General features: G+C 54.4%; 4 protein-coding genes across 4 annotated transcripts; 3 read left to right on the top strand and 1 right to left on the bottom strand.

Moving 5' to 3' along the window:
• Positions 1-228: 228 nt before the first annotated feature.
• AB675_5621 (uncharacterized protein) lies at positions 229-10,244 on the top strand (the record flags this gene model as incomplete). Its single annotated transcript, XM_018145849.1, has 7 exons — positions 229-2,488; positions 2,544-2,861; positions 2,990-4,647; positions 4,820-8,233; positions 8,295-8,705; positions 8,767-9,555; positions 9,627-10,244. 7 exons carry the CDS (start codon positions 229-231, stop codon positions 10,242-10,244), a joined length of 9,468 nt encoding a protein of 3,155 aa, XP_018001829.1.
• Positions 10,245-11,525: 1,281 nt separating this feature from the next.
• Positions 11,526-13,134, top strand: AB675_5620 (uncharacterized protein; the record flags this gene model as incomplete). Its single annotated transcript, XM_018145848.1, has 2 exons — positions 11,526-11,595; positions 11,666-13,134. 2 exons carry the CDS (start codon positions 11,526-11,528, stop codon positions 13,132-13,134), a joined length of 1,539 nt encoding a protein of 512 aa, XP_018001938.1.
• Positions 13,135-13,494: 360 nt separating this feature from the next.
• On the top strand, positions 13,495-15,807 carry AB675_5619 (uncharacterized protein; the record flags this gene model as incomplete). The annotated part of the gene is made up of 1 exon (XM_018145846.1): positions 13,495-15,807. The coding sequence occupies one exon, from the start codon at positions 13,495-13,497 to the stop codon at positions 15,805-15,807; it is 2,313 nt and encodes a 770-aa protein (XP_018001846.1).
• A 1,697-nt stretch (positions 15,808-17,504) lies between these two features.
• Positions 17,505-19,621, bottom strand: AB675_5618 (uncharacterized protein; the record flags this gene model as incomplete). The annotated part of the gene is made up of 5 exons (XM_018145845.1): positions 17,505-18,444; positions 18,500-18,639; positions 18,693-18,911; positions 19,059-19,135; positions 19,186-19,621. The coding sequence occupies 5 exons, from the start codon at positions 19,619-19,621 to the stop codon at positions 17,505-17,507; spliced, it is 1,812 nt and encodes a 603-aa protein (XP_018001905.1).
• Positions 19,622-19,919: the final 298 nt, after the last annotated feature.

The following is a 19,919-nucleotide window of genomic DNA, read 5'->3' as shown; positions in this document are numbered from 1 at the left end:
TCAAGCATCAGCCTGCTATTTCGCCAGCTCATGGCTCGTGCCGCCGAGACAAGGTCTTGGACAGGTGGCTTTTGGCTGTCGGCGTTTGGGTACAGACGTCGTTTCCGCCGACCCAGAACTTATGTCGTTCAGTACCTGTCGAGGCAAGAGCAGCCTCCTTACCATCTTTTGTTTGACCAAAAGATGGCTACAACAGCTTTCCAGGGGACCAAGGACTGACATCGGATCATGGCGAGATCTGTCACCACTGCCCCTCGTTCCAGTCGACTCAAGATTGTTCGGCATGCATTAGGTAGCCCCGAGGATGCGACCTTGGAGCACGTCTCAGATCAGACGTCGCCGGCAGCATTCACCATCCTCGTCCACGACCTGTTGAGCCAAGGCCGCAAACAAGATGCAAGCAGGGTCAAATTGGCCAATGTCTTGGCTGATGTCCTTGACGACCACGTCGATGTAGCCACGGCTATCCTTGACGATGGAGACGTCAAGTCGACGCGTGACCTAGCCCTTCGTTATGACATTGCTCGTGTTGAGAGCATGCTGCCGCAGAGTGCGAAAGCGACGGGCGGTACGGGTCCCGTGCCGGTCACAGCCCGGACTGGAAAGAACTCCAAGGTCTCAACCGTAGCTTTGAACTTCCGCCAGCGCCTTTTCCAGGCCGAACCCACCGCTGTGCTGCAGCAGATGTTGTCGCCTCCCAGCATTGCCGGCGACGATGCGAGAGAGCTTCCCATAGGACCATCGGCTTCTACCAGAGACGAGATGGTCAAGTTCCTTGCCCGACATCCAGACTTCAACATTCGCACAGAGTCTGTGCTCAAGAGACTGGATCAGGACCACGACATCCAAGAGCAGCTTGACCCGGAGACTCGCAATTCCGTCACAGAGAATCTCAAAACTCTCCAACGGACGCAAGCTCTCACGCCAGCTCCTGAAGCACTTGAACCATTGCTTCAACATGGTCTGACCAGCGCGATGCGCGTGGCGGCTCTGCCCAAAAAACGTTTCACGGCCCTGGTGTCGCCGATGATCGCCGACTCGGGTGGCTCGAGCAATCGGGCAGAGCAACTGGCAAGCCAGATTCATGACCATGCTACGGCAAGTCGAATGCGAGCTGATAACACTCTTGTACAACTCCATGCTGCCATCAAAGGAAGCGGGCTACGGTCAATAGATGGACAGACGTCCCTAGAGGAGCGCCAGATCATGGCCCAAGAGCTGGCAGATGCGACCGCTGGAACACCTTCTGCCATCAATCTCGATGCCCTATTCGGAGACATGGACATGTGCGAGTGCGAAGAATGTCTTGATGTGACCAGTCCCACCGCCTATTATGTAGACCTCCTCCAATACCTGCGGAACAATAACCTCGATCCTGACAAGAAATGGTCCAATACCGGCAAGGAAGACATACAGGGGACTGCACTTGAGAGGCTCTTCCAGCGCCGACCTGACCTGCAGTATCTGCGCTTGACGTGTGCCAATGCCAACACGCCACTCCCCATGATCGACCTTGCCAACGAAGTTATGGAGGCCTTCGTCATAAACGCAAATGCTTTTGCCATCACGGGGAAAGCCGTCATCGAAGCTTGGAATGTCGAGAACGAGACGACAGAGGAGCTGCTCGCAAGCCCTAGCAACACACGGAAGAGGGCGTACTGCATCCTCAACGAGGCTGTCTACCCGCTGGCCACCCTGCCATACTTCCAACCTCTTGATGCTTCTCGCCTTTATCTTACTTACCTGGGTACTTCTCGTTTTGAGCTTATCGACACCATGAGACTTGCAGGCCGGCAGTGGCCTGTTCGCGCAGCGCTCATATCCAATTCTGAAAAGCAAATCCGTTACGCGACCATGTTGGCTCGCGTGCAGGACCGTGCAGCAGCAGCAGAGTACATGGGTCTCGCCCCCAGCGAATACATCATAGTCACGCACGAGTCTTTTTGGGCCATCGAATGCTCTGAATTCGCCGACAACGGTCACATCATCCAAGAGGACGAGTACCATCGGGACATCGGCTTGCTCTCGACATCCACATACTGGGGTTTCAACGACGACAATGCTCTTCGTAGCATTGATCCCAGCACAAGGACGGGCCTGTCCTTTGTCAAGGCCCAGTTTCTGAGGCGTTCAGGCCTCAGCTTCCCTGATGTTGTTGATCTGCTGCATACCAAGTATGTCAATCCAATGATGCCCGAGGGAAAGGACAGAATTCTGCTGGACAGTATCCGTTTCTCTTACCGTTTCCTTCAACACGTGACTGTCGGTATTCCAAACGCATCGGGAAAGAGCAGGATGATTGCAGATTTCCTGCTCCAAGCACAACCATGGGTACAATACATCCAGCTTCAGCAGATTCCCGCGACCGGGAACCCTCTAGTTAAGCCGGTAGTTGACACGCCAACCTTTGAAGAGCCAGTGGTTCGTGTATGGGTTCGGAAGTGGTTTGACTGTATTGGCAAGCTCATCGTGCTGGAAAGCAAAACAGGTAACTGATCTCTCAACTTCAATGCTCGGATTTAACATACTGACGCGTGCCCCAGAACCTCGTCTGCCAATCCAAGGCTACTTGGTATGGCGACCTCCCTCCGATGACACTACCGGGTCGAATCCTAGCTCGTTGATCATCACAGGCTCGCAGCCTCGAGTCCTGGGATACCTTGACACGTCTGGTCAGCTGACGGACGAAAACAGCCAAGTTGTTGGTGTGGTGTGGATGGACAGTCGGGTTTTCTATGGCGGTCTCCAGACAATTCGGACCAGCTTGCCCAAAGGCAGGATAGATCTCATCCAAACTGCAAAGCGACTAACGACGCTACTGTTGAACAACTCGACAATATCAACGTCACCTCTATGCCTGTGTTGGTGGACGGGGAAAGTAACTTGATTTGGTCTGACAGAAACCCACCAATTATTCCGTGGTCAATTGTGGCAGACACTTGCAGCATTGAGTCTACTATGATTTTACATCTCAATGCTAAACCCTTAGATATCTGGGAATGGGAGCGCATAAACCGCTTCATTCGACTGTACAAGAAGCTTCAACTGTCTGGATGGACCATAACGACACTGGATGCGGCTTTGATGGGCCTCTGGAAAGTGCCTGAGATCACTCCCGGATCGACCTTGCCGCCAGGCGATCCACTGACATCAACCACGTTCGAGAAGGAAGCGAATGGGAATGGAGGATTTTCATTTTCCGACTTCAAGGACAAGGGCTGCGGAGATGAGGCCGGCGCAGGAGACTGTGACGACGGCGAATGCAGCGATGATGAGGCTCCTGGACCTGTCTGCGACCCGAGCACGTTCCCGTTCATTAGTCCAGGCTTTATCAAGCAGTTGATGAGCATTCAACGTCTCGCAGACCTGACTGGCCAAGATCTCGATAAACTACTCTGCCTCTGGAGCGACATCCCAACGTTCGGAGAGAGATCCCTGTACGCTCGCCTGTTCCTGACGCACAATCTACAAGCCATTGATAGCGTCTTCGTCGCTGATAAGACAGGTCACTACCTCAGCTCTGAAACCAATGTCGGGGAGCATGTACCATTACTCCTTGCTGCGCTGCATGTCAAAGCAAAGTCGTTTGACAGTATTCTCAAAAGTGCTGGTCTGACCCGACAATCTCCTCTGGATATTAAGACTCTGACGAGACTCTATCGCCATATGGTTCTGTCCTCGATTTTGGACATACGTCCGGAAGATCTCGTCCTGGCCTTGGATCTTTGGCCAAACCCTTATGACAGCGCGTCCACGACTCTAGACCTATATCTACTATGGACACGAATCTCGGCTACTTCTTTCACTGTTCCCCAACTCCGCTACATCATCTTCGATGCTGAGGAACTCCTGCGCCCCATTGGCCCAGGGCCAGCGACGGTCCTCCGCACAGCCCAAGCTCTCCTGGAAGGTCTTCTGTCTATTGCAAAGGCACAGCCCGACTTGACGGAGCAAGAAGAGGCCGTTCTTACCATGGCCCAGGTGACGGCGAAAGCAAATCTACTATTTGCACCGTCGGTCGTCGATAGCATCGTTGGCCTCATAGAGGGAACCCGGCTGTATACTACGAACGCACCAATTGGGCTGGATGCAGGAAAACTTAGAAGTTTGACCAAGGTCATATACAAAGATCCACTCACACCGCGCAATCGAAGAGCTACTCTGTCGGTGACGGGCAGCCTGACCGACGACGAAGTCACAGCAGCCGAGGCCATCTTCCCCAGCAACCAAGAGTGGTCCGCAGCACTGAAGCGTCTGCACAGGCAAGCCGAAAAGTTCGTGACCAACGACTTGGGCGCCATCTTTGCAGGCAAGATAGAGGAGGCCGTTGCAGTCCTCACTCAGGGCGATGTGGCACCTGTGCAAGATACCGAAGAGGTCCCTGGTACTCCAGGCACGGCAATCCAGAAGCGAGTGTATTTTATGCGCCACTTTGTTCCCTATCTTCGGTCAACGCTCGAGTCCAACTTCATCATAACAACCGTGTCAGGGGTAGCCCCCTCGTCCCCGGACATGTGCTCGTGGCTACTGAAGGAGGTGATCAGCGTCGGTCCAGTTGGATCGCAGGCATCTGCCATGTCGATCCTGCTGGCACTGAAGGGTCACCTGGAGGCTGAACGCACTCCAACGTGGAACGGCTATTTGATTGTACCCACCACCGATTCATATGCTTTTTATGCACTTGGTCAGGGCGATAGCCGCCCGACCCAATCTTACTCGACGGCAATCGCGTTGTCTTCACTGTTCGAAATGAAGATCCTTCGGATTTGTGGTGGACCGAGCCGATCTCCTTGATTGGGGGCAAGCTGACTACGCTCAGCGTCACTGGGCAGACCATACCTGGGGACCTTCGATGGAAGACAGCCACGAGCGAAATAACGGCAATTCCATTAAGTGCTATGATTCCAGACCCGTCCGTGGGCGACGTTGGCGAGGTGCTGAAGTCCATTGTCAAGGCTTCAATGGTGTACAGGGGTTTTCACTGGACCTCACAGAGGCCCAGTACTTCCAGCGCCACGGTAGCCAATTTGACGGCGTCGATCTCAACAGGGTCAGTCTTCCTGCGTGGAAACGACTCTTACAGTACTATGAGCTACGAGAGTCGTTAGTAAGACAACAGAAGGGCCTGTTAGATCTCTTCAAATGGGCCAGTCTCAGAGATAAGCCTGGAACTACGACTTCGATCGACGAACTCAGCGGCATCATCTCGGAAGTGACAACCTGGGATGCGGCCTCGATCAAGGTATTGCTTGCAAAGGAAAACTTCAACATGTCAGATGTCAAATTATTCCAGAACGAGGTCGCCCTGACCAGAATGTCCAAGACTTTTGCGCTAGGAAAGAAAACTGGCATTTCGGATCTGAGCTTGCTTCTGTCGTGGACGGACTTGAAGCTCGATTTTCAACCGACCTGGAATTTAGCCAAAAGCATTCGACAGACCATTCAGGGACGATATACGGCCTCAGATTATGAGCAAGCCATCAAATCGACACACGATCAGCTTCGCAAGAACCAACGGAATGCACTCATTGCCTATCTACTGGTACTGCCCAGCATACAGACGTGGGGCGTTGCTGACGCAGACGGTCTGTTTGAATTCTTCTTACTGGACGTGCAAATGGGCGCATGTATGCAAACCTCCCGCACCAAGCAAGCTATCTCCTCCGTGCAGCTGTTTGTGCAACGGTGCATACTGGGCCTGGAAGAGAAGTACGGGGTGCTCAACGATGCTCTAGACGCCGATCGCTGGAAATGGATGTCTAAGCAGACCGTCTGGACAGCAAACCGGAAAGTTTGGTTGTGGCCCGAGAACTGGATGATCCCCTCGTTGCGTGACGACAAGACCCCAATTTACACCGATATGGAGAGTGAGCTGCTGCAACGCGACGTGAATCCCACTAATGTGCTGGAGTCCTTCAAGACCTATGTCGATAAGCTGGATCAGATCGCTCACCTGCGTGCTGTCGCGATTTATCAGGAAACGCGAGAGTCGGACAAGTTCATATTCCACTGTGTCGCTATGACAGTTGGATCTCCGTATCTTTTCTTCTACCGGAGCTATGACTACTTCAATCACGAATGGACCCCCTGGATCCGCATCACTGTTGACATTCCGACCTACACAATCGAGTATAGCACGGTGGCTGTCCCTCGCCTCGCATCAGAATTCGTTGGTGGCCGAGGGCCGGCTGACAACGTGCTCCGGGACGAAGCAAGCCCGCCAGCAGAGGGTGCAAGGGCAGCTAATGAGGTGATACTGGACGATACGGCTGTCGACTTCAGCTCAATCCAGCCTAAAGCGTCCTTCACCGGATGTTACGTGGCGCCAATGGTGTGGCAAGGCCGTCGACTCTTCTTCATTGGTGAGTTGGTGCAGAAAGCCGTCCCCAACACCGTCGCTCTTGCGCAGGACTTTGGCGAGATGACCAAACCCGGGTCGACCACCAAGGCCGATGAACTCACTCCTCCATCGATCTGGGAATTGAAGGTATCATGGACAGAGTATCGATCTGGCAAGTGGACCAACAAGCAGATCGCATCAGAGCCTTTCACAACGACACCTTTTACCGATTTGAAACCCTTGCCAGTCGACTCATTCCAGCTCATGCCGCAAATCGCCACCCGAGCTAATGGGGCGCAGTACATCAATATTGAAATCTGGAACAGCCATGATGCCTCGTATCTGGGCAACTATGTCTTCAATGGGAGCGTCATTCAAAAGGGAACGTCAACCTTCCAGACGAAACCCAAGAATTGGGTGTCCACAAGCTTTCAGCTGCTCGGCGGCAGATCTGATTCCTTCACTGTTGTTTCTCTCCAGAAGTCTGATGATGGGACAACGCTGCCCTTGATCAACACCACGCCCAACGTGGCGTACACATTCACCGAGCCTGAGGGGCGGATAAACTATGCAGCTGACGATAGCGACATCTTCTACCATCCATTCTCCGCAGAGCTCGTCAGTGCAGCGACCCGAACCACCGAAGCTACGAGTATTGAGCCCATTGAGGCCGTCTACCAAACACTACTCGCCTCCTCGCCAGAGCTGGAGGAGCCGACATTTGGTACAGGGGCATCTGAAGCAAATGCAGATGGCGTTCAGCGTCCGACCTTTGCGGAGTTATCTAAACCATATACCAACTACAACTGGGAGCTTGGTTTCTTCGCACCTATTCTCGGGGCCAATGCGCTCTTAACTGGCCAGCAATTTGAAGAAGCCTTGGATATGATACACCACGTATTCAATCCCTACGCAGATGGCCCCGATGTCACGCGCGTCTGGAAGTGGCTCCCGTTCCAGAAGGCCTCATCCAAGAGAGTGCTTGAGACGATCTTCAGTCGCCTAAAGCCTCGCCAATGGGACCTCAACATCACCAAATGGCGAGACCATCCATTCCAGCCCTTTGTGGTAGCACGTGGACGTACCGTGTCGTACATGAAGTGGACTGTCATGCTCTATATTCAGGCCTTGATTGCATATGGAGACATGTATTTCCGTCGGCGGACACTTGAGGACATCCCACTCGCTATCCAGCTGTACGTCCTAGCTAGTCACCTGTACGGTCCCAAAGGTGAGACGATTCCAGCGAAGGGCAAGAAGATTCCTCAGACTTACCACTCCCTCCTCAACAAGTGGGATGCCTTCAGCAACGCGGCCGTGCAACTTGAGGTCGCTTTTCCGTTCAGCAACCAGAAACCCTTCCCCTTCACAGTCTCGGAGGACAGTGCAGTTTCTCCCCTGGAGAAGATCAAACAAATCGGGCTTGCCAACGTCTTCGGCCTAGCTACTTCGAGCTACTTCTGCCTCCCTTCCAATCCAAAGCTCCAAGCACTTCGGACCACCATTGACCAGAGATTGTACAACATACGCAACTGTCTCGACATTGATGGCCGACCCATGCCTCTGGCTCTCTGGGATGCGCCAATCGACCCCGGTGAGTTGGTGGCTGCTGTGGCGTCGGGATTGAGTCTATCAAGTGCGCTAAATGATCTCAATACAAGCCTGCCTAATTACCGATTCACTTGGCTTATTGCGCGGGCTCTGGAGATGACGGGCGAGCTGAAGAGTCTCGAAGCTTCTTTGCTCTCCATCAAAGAAAAGCGAGACGGCGAGGCACTGCAAATGCTGCGCACGGGACATGAGCTCACCATGAACAAAATGATACTTGATATGAAGAAGCTTCAACTCGAAGAAGCGAACAAGTCGCTTGTGGCTCTTCAAGTTCTTCAACAGGTAAGTCACTATCCAGTATTTGCAATTGTATTTTTGCGGTATATCTAACTCGAATCGACAGTCATCGAAAGCTCGCTTCGACTTCTTCTCCCGGCTGGCCGGTGTCGAGGTACCATCTCTGGGGAGCAGCAACCTCCCATTTACGCCCATGACCATCAAAATTGACCCTCCCGCAGCTGGGGACACCCATCTCAACAGCCTGGAGCTCCAGGAGCAAACGCAAGCCATCATCGCCCAATTCTGGAATGGGGAGGTTGCCAATCTCGAGATCATGGCAGGGATCCTGCACGCATTGCCCAGCTTCAACGTGCACGGCACGCCCATGGGATGCGGCATCGAGGTCGCCTGGGGGATGCCTAACATTGCCGCTGCCTTCCAAGCGGCAGCTCGGTACACACAAACGTTCGCGAGCGACAGCAACTTCAGCTCCATGCAGGCTGGACGCAAGGCGGGTTACGTCAAACAATTCCAGGTGCGTTGTAAGCAGAGAAGATAGTGACTGTAGGAACTGGTTGTGGCTAAAGTGACGATAGGACCGCGTGCACCAGATGAATCTGGCGGGTCTCGAGTTCGAGCACGTCAACAGCCAGATTGCCACACAAAATACCCGTATCGCCATCACGAATCAGGACATCAGCAACCAACAGAAGCTGATCGACAACTCGCAAGAAGTCCACGACTTCCTCCGCGACAAATACACCAACGACGAGCTGTACAGCTACCTCGAGGGCGGCGTGCGCACGGCGATGTACCAAGCCTATCTCCTGGCGTACGACATGGCCAAAAAGGCCGAACAAGCCTTCCGCTTCGAGCGCCGCCCCACCGCCGTACAGAACTCGGTCGACTTTGTCTCGTTTGGCTACTTCAACCCGGCCCGCGATGGCCTTCAGTCCAGCCAGCAACTCTACCTCGCGCTGAAGCGCATGGACACAGCGTACCAAGAGAGCAGGGGCCACGACTACGAACTGACCAAAGCCATCTCGCTGCGCCAACTCAACCCCTATCAACTCCTCACCCTGCGCGAGACGGGCAGCTGCACCTTCAATGTCCCCGAAGTCGCCTTCGACGCGGACTTCCCAGGCCACTTCCACCGACGCATCCGCACCGCGTCACTCACCATTCCCTGCGTCGCAGGGCCCTACACGGGCATCAACGCGACACTCCGCCTCCTGAAGCACCGCTACCGCGCCGACGCCCGCGCCACCTCGGCCCGCGACTACGTCGAGGACACCTCCAACGGCGGCCTGGATGCCCGGTTCCGCAGCCACCCGTCGCCACCTGTGGACACGGTCGCGCTATCCTCGGCGCAAAACGACTCGGGCGTCTTCGAACTGTCCCTCAAGGACGAGCGTTTCGCGCCCTTTGAGGGCGCGGGCGCGATCTCGACGTGCAGCTGACTCTGCCGCCGGCGGGGTTCCGGCCATTTGATTACGCGTCCATCGCGGACGTGGTGTTGTCGCTGCGCTACGTGGCGTCGGAGGGCGGCGAGGCGCTCGGGCGTGCCGCGGCGGGGAGTGTGCTGGAGTGGATGGGCACCGTGGAGGAGGCCAGTAAAGAGGTTGGGTTGCTGGCGCTGTTGGACGTGAGGGCCGAGTTTGCGGCCGAGTGGGCGAAGCTGGCGGTAGCGGCCCCGTCGGCGACAAACGGGCAGGCGGATGTGCGAAGCTTGGTGCTCAGGCAGCTGCAGGCGAGGTTGCCGGCCTTTGTGGCTGGGAGGGACGCCGCGAAGGTAAGGGTAGCGGATGTTAGTTTGGTGACAAACCTGGGTTTCACGGAGGCGGCGAGCTTGGGAATCAACCTCAAGTATGTTGGGGGCAGTGGCGGTACAAGTGACCAGGTGGTGCCATTTGATAGCGGGCCGGTCAAGATTGGAGGGATGAATATGTTTAGGATCGCGACTGTGGACGCCACGTTTGGAGATTGGGCGCTGCAGGTCAGCATGTCGAGTGCGATCAAGGTGGACGGGGCTTCGCGCTTGTGGCTGATTGTGCGCTATAAGCTGGTCAGGTAAAGTGCCACTAAACCTTCGCAACGCTTCTTCCTAATGGCCTGCAAACTTCACTTGCTCCGCATTGCAGTGCTCAGATACAATCGCAATAATCGGGAAGTGTGCCAGGATCATATCGACCACGCCTGGGCCGATGCCGAGAGCTTCTCCCTTAATACGTTGCTCCAGGACATCCGCTTGACAGCACTGAAGAGCATTCGTGTTCAGGATATGCCAGCGACGCCAGAGGCCATTGCTCAATTCCTCCAGCTCAACCAGTACAGCCTCGGCGAATTCCGGTTTGTAAACTGGCGTTGTCTTCCTACCATGTTTGACGCCGATTTCGTTCAGGCGCTAGAATCGCTGAGGACGCGCTTAGCTTGCTGACGCCCGAGGCTTCGAGCCACTCGCAGGAATAAGTCTTCTGTATTGCCAGAGGTCTGGCACATCCGACGAGCTTTTCACTTCCAGATCGAATGGATGTCACGCAAGCGAGCACACCTCCTGTTTCAGGCCGAGCTTGCTCATGCTGTGCGGGTCCGAGCTGCGCGAGAGGAATGGAACCGAAGGTTCGGATGGCTCTTGGCAGAGGGAATGGCTCGGAGAGAAAAGGAGCAGGTCGCTCGGAGGAAGAAAGCTTACAAGTTGTACCAGCTTGAGAGAGCTAGTCGTCCTTCTATGTCGAGAAGTCAGGGGCTCTGGGAATGGATTGCGACGAGACATTGGAGAAAGCTGGGTTATTGATGCCCGAGAACGATTCTCGACGGGGCTTGGACGGTGGAACCTGGGTAGAAGCGCACGCATGTCCAGCACAAGTTGCATTGCGGACAACGCTTTGTCTACGATCGCCATTTCGGGCTTTGCGTCGATCACAGTGCGATCGACAGTCGCCTAGCTCAGCGTTGGTACTGCTCCAGATGTAGGTCTCAATACAAACGAACATTGCCAGGAATATAGACAACACTCTACCGGCTAGACCAGCAGTCGTAGGACACAGTGATTGTGGTAGAGCAGCATCTCCTCGTGACGTCCTCGCCGGTCTTGCATACTAGTGGTACACTAACACCGCCCGTATAAGATGTTCCTCACCCCAGGCTAAGGTTTGCCTGGTTGCCTTCCAAGGTTGCTTAATGCAGGGGCGATCACGTGGAGTCCTTCCCCGCCTGAACCCTGTGTCGGCATCATGCATCTAGCAGTGAAACCCATCAGATCGCGCGGTTGTAGCCGCCATCGGTCCTTCCAATTCTGCTCCGATCACTGTACAAGCCACAGTCAGAGCACCTGCAAAACACCGGCTGTGTCAACATGCCGGAAGCCGAGAAGGAAGCAAGAGCGAGGGAGGACAAAGGCTCACACCCTCCGCCACCATGTGATCGTACGTGACGATCCCTTCTTTCGCAACGCCTATCATTCAATTCGATCGAATTTGCTGACAAGGCGCACAGCTTTCCAAAGATACCAGACGCCGTGGCCCAGAACCGAGCGCGACGACGACAATCCCTTCATCCGCTTCCGCAGATTCGCAGATAATCAGTTCCGGGCTATGTTCCACGGCTCATGGCCGTTCCAGGCCAGGTCTATAGCTGAGGAGATGAGGAGACGAGAAGAAGAAGCATTTGAGACGATGCTTAGAAACGGGAGACTGGATGTCGGGCGAGGAATCCTGGAGGCGGCCGATGCTGTGCAGCAGAATCTGAGAACTGCGGCAGAGGGCGACCTTCGATCGCGTGAGATGCTGACCAGAGAACCCGACGATGCACGAGCAAGTCAAATGTACAGCGGACCAGCTGACGACCGGACCAAGTTCCCTGCCCTGGAGGACTATAAGAGACAGTTGCAGGAGCTAGAGGAATCGAACAAGAGGCGCCTTATGATGGCGCGTCAAGAGCAAGACAGCCAGGTCGAGCACGCACCTGTACCGTCGCCAGCCGAAATAGCAGCTGCGAAAAGGCACGTGCAAGCCATGCTAGATGAAGCTGAGCCGCAGCTGCGAGAAGCACAGACGGAGCTCGATCTGTGGGACCGCATGGAGGAGCTGCCTAGCCAAACACAAGAAAAGCTACCGTTCCCCTTCATAGGTCCAGCATTCGAGAGGACGAGGGGCGAAGAGCTGGATCCATTTAGGGACGAAGACCACTTCTGGCCATATATGCTCAGAAGTCCATTCTCGCCGCTGGCTTTCCCACGGGGCAGGGAGGCTTCGATGAGGCCCGGAGACAGAGCGTGGATGACTGAGGCCTTCAATTCGCTGTATAGGGATGCGCACCATGGCGATGGGCAGTCCGACGAAGTGGTTGGATTAGTCGTGAATGGGCCGAATGGCCTCAGCTACCGTGGAGTAGGTATGGGAGCTGGGATCAAAGGTGCCGTTGAGGTGCGCGAAGAATACGAGGGAGAATTTGAAGACACAGACAAGACCGTGCCCGAGATTGACTCCACGCCGCAAGCGACGCCAATAGCGAGCATCATCGCCCAAGTCGCAAAGGAAGTCGAGAGCTTTGCTGGGTCATTCGCAGATGCTTTCTCAGTGCACAGAGCAGCTACAGCTAGAGAGTATCGCAGCGAGTGTACAAGTGCCGGACAAGACTCCATTGTCTCTACGATGACCAGAACAGAGAGCCGAACACTCCCAGATGGCTCAGTCGAAACACGACGAGTCCTCAGGCGCAGGTTTGCTGATGGCAAGGAAGAGAGCGAGGAGTCGGTCGACTACGCCCATCCACAGACGAGAGAGGTGCCGCAATGGCTGAAGACGCACCTGGCGGCACAAGACTTTCCCACGGTTGACAAGCAGACGCAAACGACCGCGCAGACTCAGATGACGGATACAGTCCGAGGACCAAAGCAGGTCGAGGACCAGGGGACTTCCCATGAGAAGCCTAGGAAAAGTGGCGGCGGTTGGTTCTGGCGATAGTGCGATGAGACTACAGTACGTTTTGCAGTGCACTTTTAGCATGCCTTCTCCGCTCAGAGCGAATGACTATCACGATTCATTCTCACCTTCTCAGAACTGCTGTTGCTGCTGCTAAGGTTGCCCAGCGACTCTCTCCCTTGCTATCAGCTGCTCACTTGACTTCAGCAAGAACAATAGGTCTCCGAAAGTGGCTAGTACCCATGGTTGCCTGGTCCGATGCTATTGTCCTCGAGCACAGCACAACTGCCAGCCACCTGACTTTTCGGTCTATATCTAACGCTTTCATCGAAGCCAACATCACATTTCATCGAAGGCCGAGCAGAGGAGATCTTTCATCCTGAGCGCCATCGGTCAACAACCATGGACGGCCAACCGCCCAAGAAGAAGTCGCGCTTCTTCTCAGATGGCAAAGAGCTCTTCAACTCTCTCATACACCACGGCAAAACCCACAACAAGAAACCGAGCAAAAAGAACAATAACAGCCATCAAGCCAGTCACGGACTCACACCGATTGACTTGACTGCTGCGACCCGTCACAATGCCACGACCAATGGCACACAGGAAGAGACCCGTATCACACCGACTGCGACAGCCTTCCAAGGATTGACTTTCGATGAGAAGGACTCACGGCGACAGGGAGTCTACGGCACGGAGGACTTGCTTGAGCAGGCTAAACAGCGACAGGTTCAGGCTGCCGGACAGGAGAATGCAGTCGCAAGGCAGATTGCTTCACCGCTGCCATGGCAAACTACAGCTACTCCGGCTCAAGCCTCTCTTCAAGATTCTCGATCATTCAATGCTAGTGTTCAAGCAGCTGGGCAGTCCTCATTCACTTTTCGTGCACCACTCCAGCCTGCGCCACAGTATCAGCAATCTGATCAAGCATCTCGGCCTCGAATCTTCAATCTAACACCTGCTGATCCTAGAAATGGCCTCGTCCGTACACCCAGTCTCTCCGATCTTCAAGTCCGCAAGCTTCGGAGCAGTGCACTTCCTCCCATTCCTCAGAGTCCAGCCACGCCCAATTTCCCTGGTCCGATCGGAAAGCCGCCAGCCTCATCTCAGGAGGTCGCAAAGCAATCGCTTCCACAACCACCTCACCCCTCCCTTATTGACACCGACCGAGACGCTCACGGCCGCCGCGTGCCCTCCTTCACTTCCAAAGCCACACTCACCAAACCTCCGACCAGCACAACAACGCCACCCGCCACTCCTCGCCTCCGACCTGCCACACCACGCCTCCCCTCCATTCCCGAGAACGCCCTAACATCACCCAATCGCCTTCGCCGCGCCGCCAGCTACGCCAAATCCCTCAAGCGTAAACGCGGTCCAGACTCGATCACCATGCCCGCTCCGGCCTACATCTACGTCCGCACCAACAACCCCGACTTCACTGTCTTCCAAGGCTTCCTGCTCTATCCTGAGTTGTGCTTCCAACTTGCTGCGACTCTACCGCTGGAGGATCTGGTGAGCTTGTACGCTATCAGTCGGGATTTTCATACAATTATCGACACACGGTTTACTACTGTAGTGTTGTCACAAGCGTTGAGACAGGCGCCAGATTCCGCGAGGATCTTCCCGTTCAGGAGCTACGCGTCTCTTTGCCGGAAGGATCCTGCTGCGAGAATCCCACATCCGGATCCAGTCAAGGCCGCGGCGGGTGTGACGCGGTATGTGCCAAGTTTCCGCTGGTTGCGGATGGTGCTGTATCGCGAAACAGCTGTCAAGGAAATCATGGAGTTGTTCCGAGCTCGAGGCATCCCGCTGCCGAGGCGGTGTGAAATTGTGTTGAAGAAGATCTGGTTTCTGATGGATATTCCGGATAATGCGAGGCGAATTGGATATGTGCATAATGTGGTATTGTTAAATGAGTTGGATCTGTACTTCGGGTGCTGCTTCTTTGTGAAGCTGGATATGCTCTTCACCAATCCACTTGCTCGGGAGCGTCGTGTGGAAGGACGGCGGATCGTCATGTCCTGGGAGACTGGACTGAGCATGCTTCTAAAAGTGCTGAAGGGTGAGGCGATGAGTACGAGGTTCGAGATGATGAAGGCATGGGTGGAGTGGAAGTATGAGCCAGGGCCCGGAGAAGAGCCCGAAGTTGATAGCGAAAACTCCTGGGAGGTTCACACCATCGCTAATCAGTCGGGTGCGGGCGCTGTTGATGCCATCAATGGAAAGGAGAGACTATTCGGAGTTCCGCAGCGCAACTGGGGTCGCATGCGTAGGGAATTCTGGGGTCGTAAGGTCAGCACTACTCAAACCCTCACGGACAGCAATGGCAAATCGATCAAGACGTTGGTGCCGGTCAAGGACCTCCCGATTTTGCTAAGGCCGGACCAGCTGTTTCCGAGGGAGGCAGTCAGAAGAGGATTGCATTTTGGAGGGCATTATATCCGGTTCATGCTGTATGGGTATGTGCATCCTGGGACGATGGAGGATCTTGGTGACCCGAGGATGACGAGTGAGAGTGACCTCGAAGACGAAGACATGGTGGAGCTAGGGGGAGGGATTGGTGCCTTGGATCTGCGTGGAGGAAATCGGAACAGAGGCGTGGTGATGGATGACGTGGGAGCGGGAGAGACGGCGGGAAGGCTCGATGAGGCAAGACTGCTAGGTAGCTTGTATGCTGCCAGCGAAGCCGAGAGAAGGGGTCTGCGCGACTTCTCATGAGCGTGAGCGCGAAGAGGAGATTTGAGTGTCATCCAATGAAGGACCCTTGGTGGTCTCGTCCAGGGAGGCAGGAGCCTGTGTTACGAAGAAAGGGCCATCTACCATACCAGCACAGCAAGATTAGTGGTGACTCTGCAGTCGAAGGCAGGGTTGCGCAAGTCGCACCTGCCCGATAGGCGGTCAGTTCTAATTAGCACAGTCGTTCGCAGTGCGTGGCGTTCCATGGCGAAGGCCGACAGACAATGCCCATTGCATAGTCTCGCAACAGAGGCTGTGGGTGGGTGTGTACATCTTTGCAAACGTCTTCATCGTTGCGAGTATCCTCACTGTTGCGAGCGTTTCCAGCGTTGCGAGCGCTTCGTCAAGAACGCAATGTGCAAGGCAAGGAAGTGGAGTAGAATTTCGTATCATAATACTTATCAGCCACGGTGTTGGAGCGCGCGCAAAGAGCTATCTGGGCAGCGCTGATTCAAACGCCTTTTCATGTATCATAAACATCGGGCATTCTATACGGCTCTGGCCTTCGAGACCACTGAGGGGGTGCGAAGTTTTCCGTAGATGAACTCATATACTACCCAATCAGGACTTCAAACCTCCGCGATTGATTGTGCGCTATACCGGAGCAGTATATGCGGTGGGACAGGCTTGGTGCGTATGTAGTAGGCAGCAGCCTTGTAGCTGAATCGCATCCGTCGCGGTTGCGTGATTGACCTCGCGACTTGAATGTGTCATAGTAACAAACACCAGCGGATGCCACGGCCCTTCTGCGCTGCGGAATCTTGAGAGACGAAAGAAGGCAACAGATCCGAGCGCTCGGCGCGATCAAGAGCTCCAGGTAAGGCAGACATTCATATCGTGTAGATGACAAAGACAGTGGGGCTGCAAAGCCGCTGGGGTGCCTGATGTATTCCATAATGATAGCCAGATCAGAGAAAGCTGAGCTTACGTGCGGCGCGGTTGCCCGATGAGCTAGCGGCGCGAGGGAAAATCGGCGGGATCTAATGCTGATTTGGTGCGTGTAATACATAATCAGCATGGGATTCTTGACTGGAGAATCTGACCTCGATACATGACTGCCAAGAAGAACGCGAAGGCGTAGATTACTGGATACAGCAATAGTAATGACTGGCTTCGGAGATGTGGTGTGTCGCCTCAGGCTGATCCTGAAGGATGACTGCTGGTCCACACCCCTGCCAACATTTGTCGGTGCCACATGTGTTCGTGTCTGCAGGAGAGTGAGGTCCTGATGGAGGCACTATATGTCCACTTCTTCTTTATGGAAGGATGCAGCTTTCTCACTGTCCTTGCCAAACTGCACAAGCTCGCCTCGCTGCTGCGCTCCTTGCATCTTCTAGACAATTGAAAACACCGGTCGTACCTGTCCTCAAGACTTCTTCTTTATGATGATCCCCGGACTATGGTGGCCAGGATCGGATCCGGAGGTTGGTGTCGTGGAATGCTTGAAACGGATTGGGACAACAGGAGTCGGCGCCGCCACTGATGTACTACGCATTGTATCCGAGATCGGCGGTGGAACACGTAGCGGCGAGCAGGATGCGCGCGGTAGAGAGAGCAGCGAGTCGGGACGGAAAATCAGTCATGAGACGACTTGTGTTGAAGGTATCGCGAGTGCGCCTGTGGTTGTAGAGAATGGGTCAGCCAAGTGATTCCACTGAGCCTGTGTCAACGGCAGGGACTCAGCCATCGGTCTGCCCCGCGGGTGGAGGGTTCTTCGGGTGGGAGAAGGCAAGGATAAGAAGAGCGGCTGGACACTTACCACGAAAATGTCGCAGCACCATATACTCGACTCTGTCATCACCCGACATGCCCATCCGGAATAAGCCGCGCGACTCCCACTCCTGCTGCCGCATTGCTGCAGCAATATATATTCGTCGGAGCATCGGAACAATCACATCGGGAAAGGTCATTGCCTGGACGGACTGTTCAACAAGAGCGTCGAATATCAACTCACTGAACGGCCTGCGGGTGTCATATGCTTCGTCGGTATCCGAAAGTCCAAAGAGATTTTCATGCATGCTGAAGAGTATAATCTGGCCTTTGACGCGCGTACTGGAGCTCGTTCTTGGAGATGGATACAAGCAAGCGCATCCGAGCAAGAATGCGGCCAGCCGGAAGACAGCCTGGTGCGCAGGGCTATCATGGGCACCGATATGCCTCTTATGTATGAAGATGTTGGCCACAGCATCCAGACTGTTCTGCAAAGCGTCAATGGCTTGTGACGCATCCACATCGTGCGCATCGGTGCATAGTATTAGGACGAGGAAGTAAAGCCCGATGGCTCCGCAGCACAGTTGGACATCGAGATCAGAGACTTTCGACGATGTAGCAAGAGCATGTATGGCGGAATACACGAGATAATGCGTTCGTCGAAATTCGGAATTGTCCAGAGTTCGATCGACGAAGCCTCTTAGTATTGAATCGAGCACACTGAATACTGTGAGGACTTCAGTGCATATCAGATCCTGGTCCACGAGGGGCACCAAACCAGGAGCCAATCCTAGGGAATGTCCATCGCGAGTGAGTGGCGTGGGATGTCCGAGACCGTTCGCAGCAGGGGAGGCGTCATTCATGGTGACTTTGGCGGTTCGGGAGCGGTACGCCTGCAACGAACGCCATCTGTTCGTTTCGTTAGGTGATACTAGCAATATGCCTCCGCTCAAGGAAACTATACCCATGACAATAGCCTTGCAGACGAGCGTGGATGACTCGAGCGTCATTATCCAGGGAGCCTTTGAATTTTGCGTACTCGTCGGTAAGCCTTTCCAGTGCATTGAGATGTATCTGGAAAGCTTCATCGTCGCATGTCAAGTACTGCGGTCCGAGTCAATCACAGAAAGCTGTTGTACGATCTCATCTCGACGTACTGCTATTGTGACTAGTCGGCAGACTGTGAAAATGACAGCCTCCGTCACTGTCGTGTTCCATGCTGTCACTCTTTGTTTCAACTTTGCCAAGGTTCTCTCCTTGTATCGCAGTGCCTGTCCATCCTGGAGGAAAGGCAAATCGTGGCTTTGCAACCATACTATGCGGGTCAAAGCCAGGGTTGCGTCAAAGGCAAGCTCATCTCTGAGCACGTGAGGCCACTGGACAAGTCAGTCGGGCCTGAGACTGGTACGAGCAGGCGCAAATCAGAACAACTCCAACGTCATCCCAATCGGGAACGTGGCACACCTAGAACTGGGCAGGCCGCCGAATATGGGCATGAAAGGACTGGAGTTGCTGAAACCTACGCAAATATCCATGATGGTGTTGGCGCTGACACAGTCCTCGAGAACTGCTGTCTTGTGGAACGAGTAAACTTGTACATCTAGAGAAGTTGCATGAGCATCCAAATGCGGCGTCATGACAGCCACTCACAGAAGTCAATCATCATCATTGACTCTCGAGAATTCTCCATTGGGAAACTCGCGAACGGATCTGATCGTAGTCCACCCGATATTGGTAGGTCAATCCGAAATTGCATCGGTCTTGCATCGGATGCGACAATGTCACCGGAAGGCAACGTGGTGTTGACCGTGGTCGCATGAGGCAACGTCATGGCCGCCTTGTTTCGCTCGTTGGCTGGCACATCTAATTGCCAACCAACAAGGCTTCTGGCGTAGTGCGACTCGCTCAAAGCAGAAGCTCTTCGCCTTGCGTGCTTCTGCTGGGTTTGTGTCTTCCGAGCATGGCTTACAATCGCACGAAGGTTTTCGCGTCGGAAATGCGAAGAGTCCTGCGCCACGAACAACAGGCCTTCACCCCCACTCGCTGGCTTGGTTGCCTTTGGTTCCTTGCTTGTGTGCCTTGGCATGTTGTAGATCTGTATGTTTCCTGTAGAGACGGCAGGTAGCGACGACCGTTCGTTGCATTATGTTGTCCGTATATAGGCGAGCGAGAGACACAGACATCTCGGAGTTGTCGATGTATCCATTGATCGGTAATTGATAACAACCGCAACGGTCTCCTATGAAATGTGTCGAGTGCATTTCTGATTCTTCGCATAGGCCGTGGCTGCCTTGCTCTCAAAAGCTCGTAGTGTACAGCATACTCGCACAATAGCGTGTAAGGCTGAACATGCATTCCACGCTTGTCCACATTGAGTGGACTTT

Source organism: Cyphellophora attinorum (genome assembly GCF_001299255.1).
Source record: "Cyphellophora attinorum strain CBS 131958 chromosome Unknown Contig8, whole genome shotgun sequence".
Classification (NCBI taxonomy): Eukaryota; Fungi; Ascomycota; class Eurotiomycetes; order Chaetothyriales; family Cyphellophoraceae; genus Cyphellophora; species Cyphellophora attinorum.
Note: the sequence above shows the minus strand (reverse complement) of the source record. Positions and strands in the feature narration are given on the sequence as shown.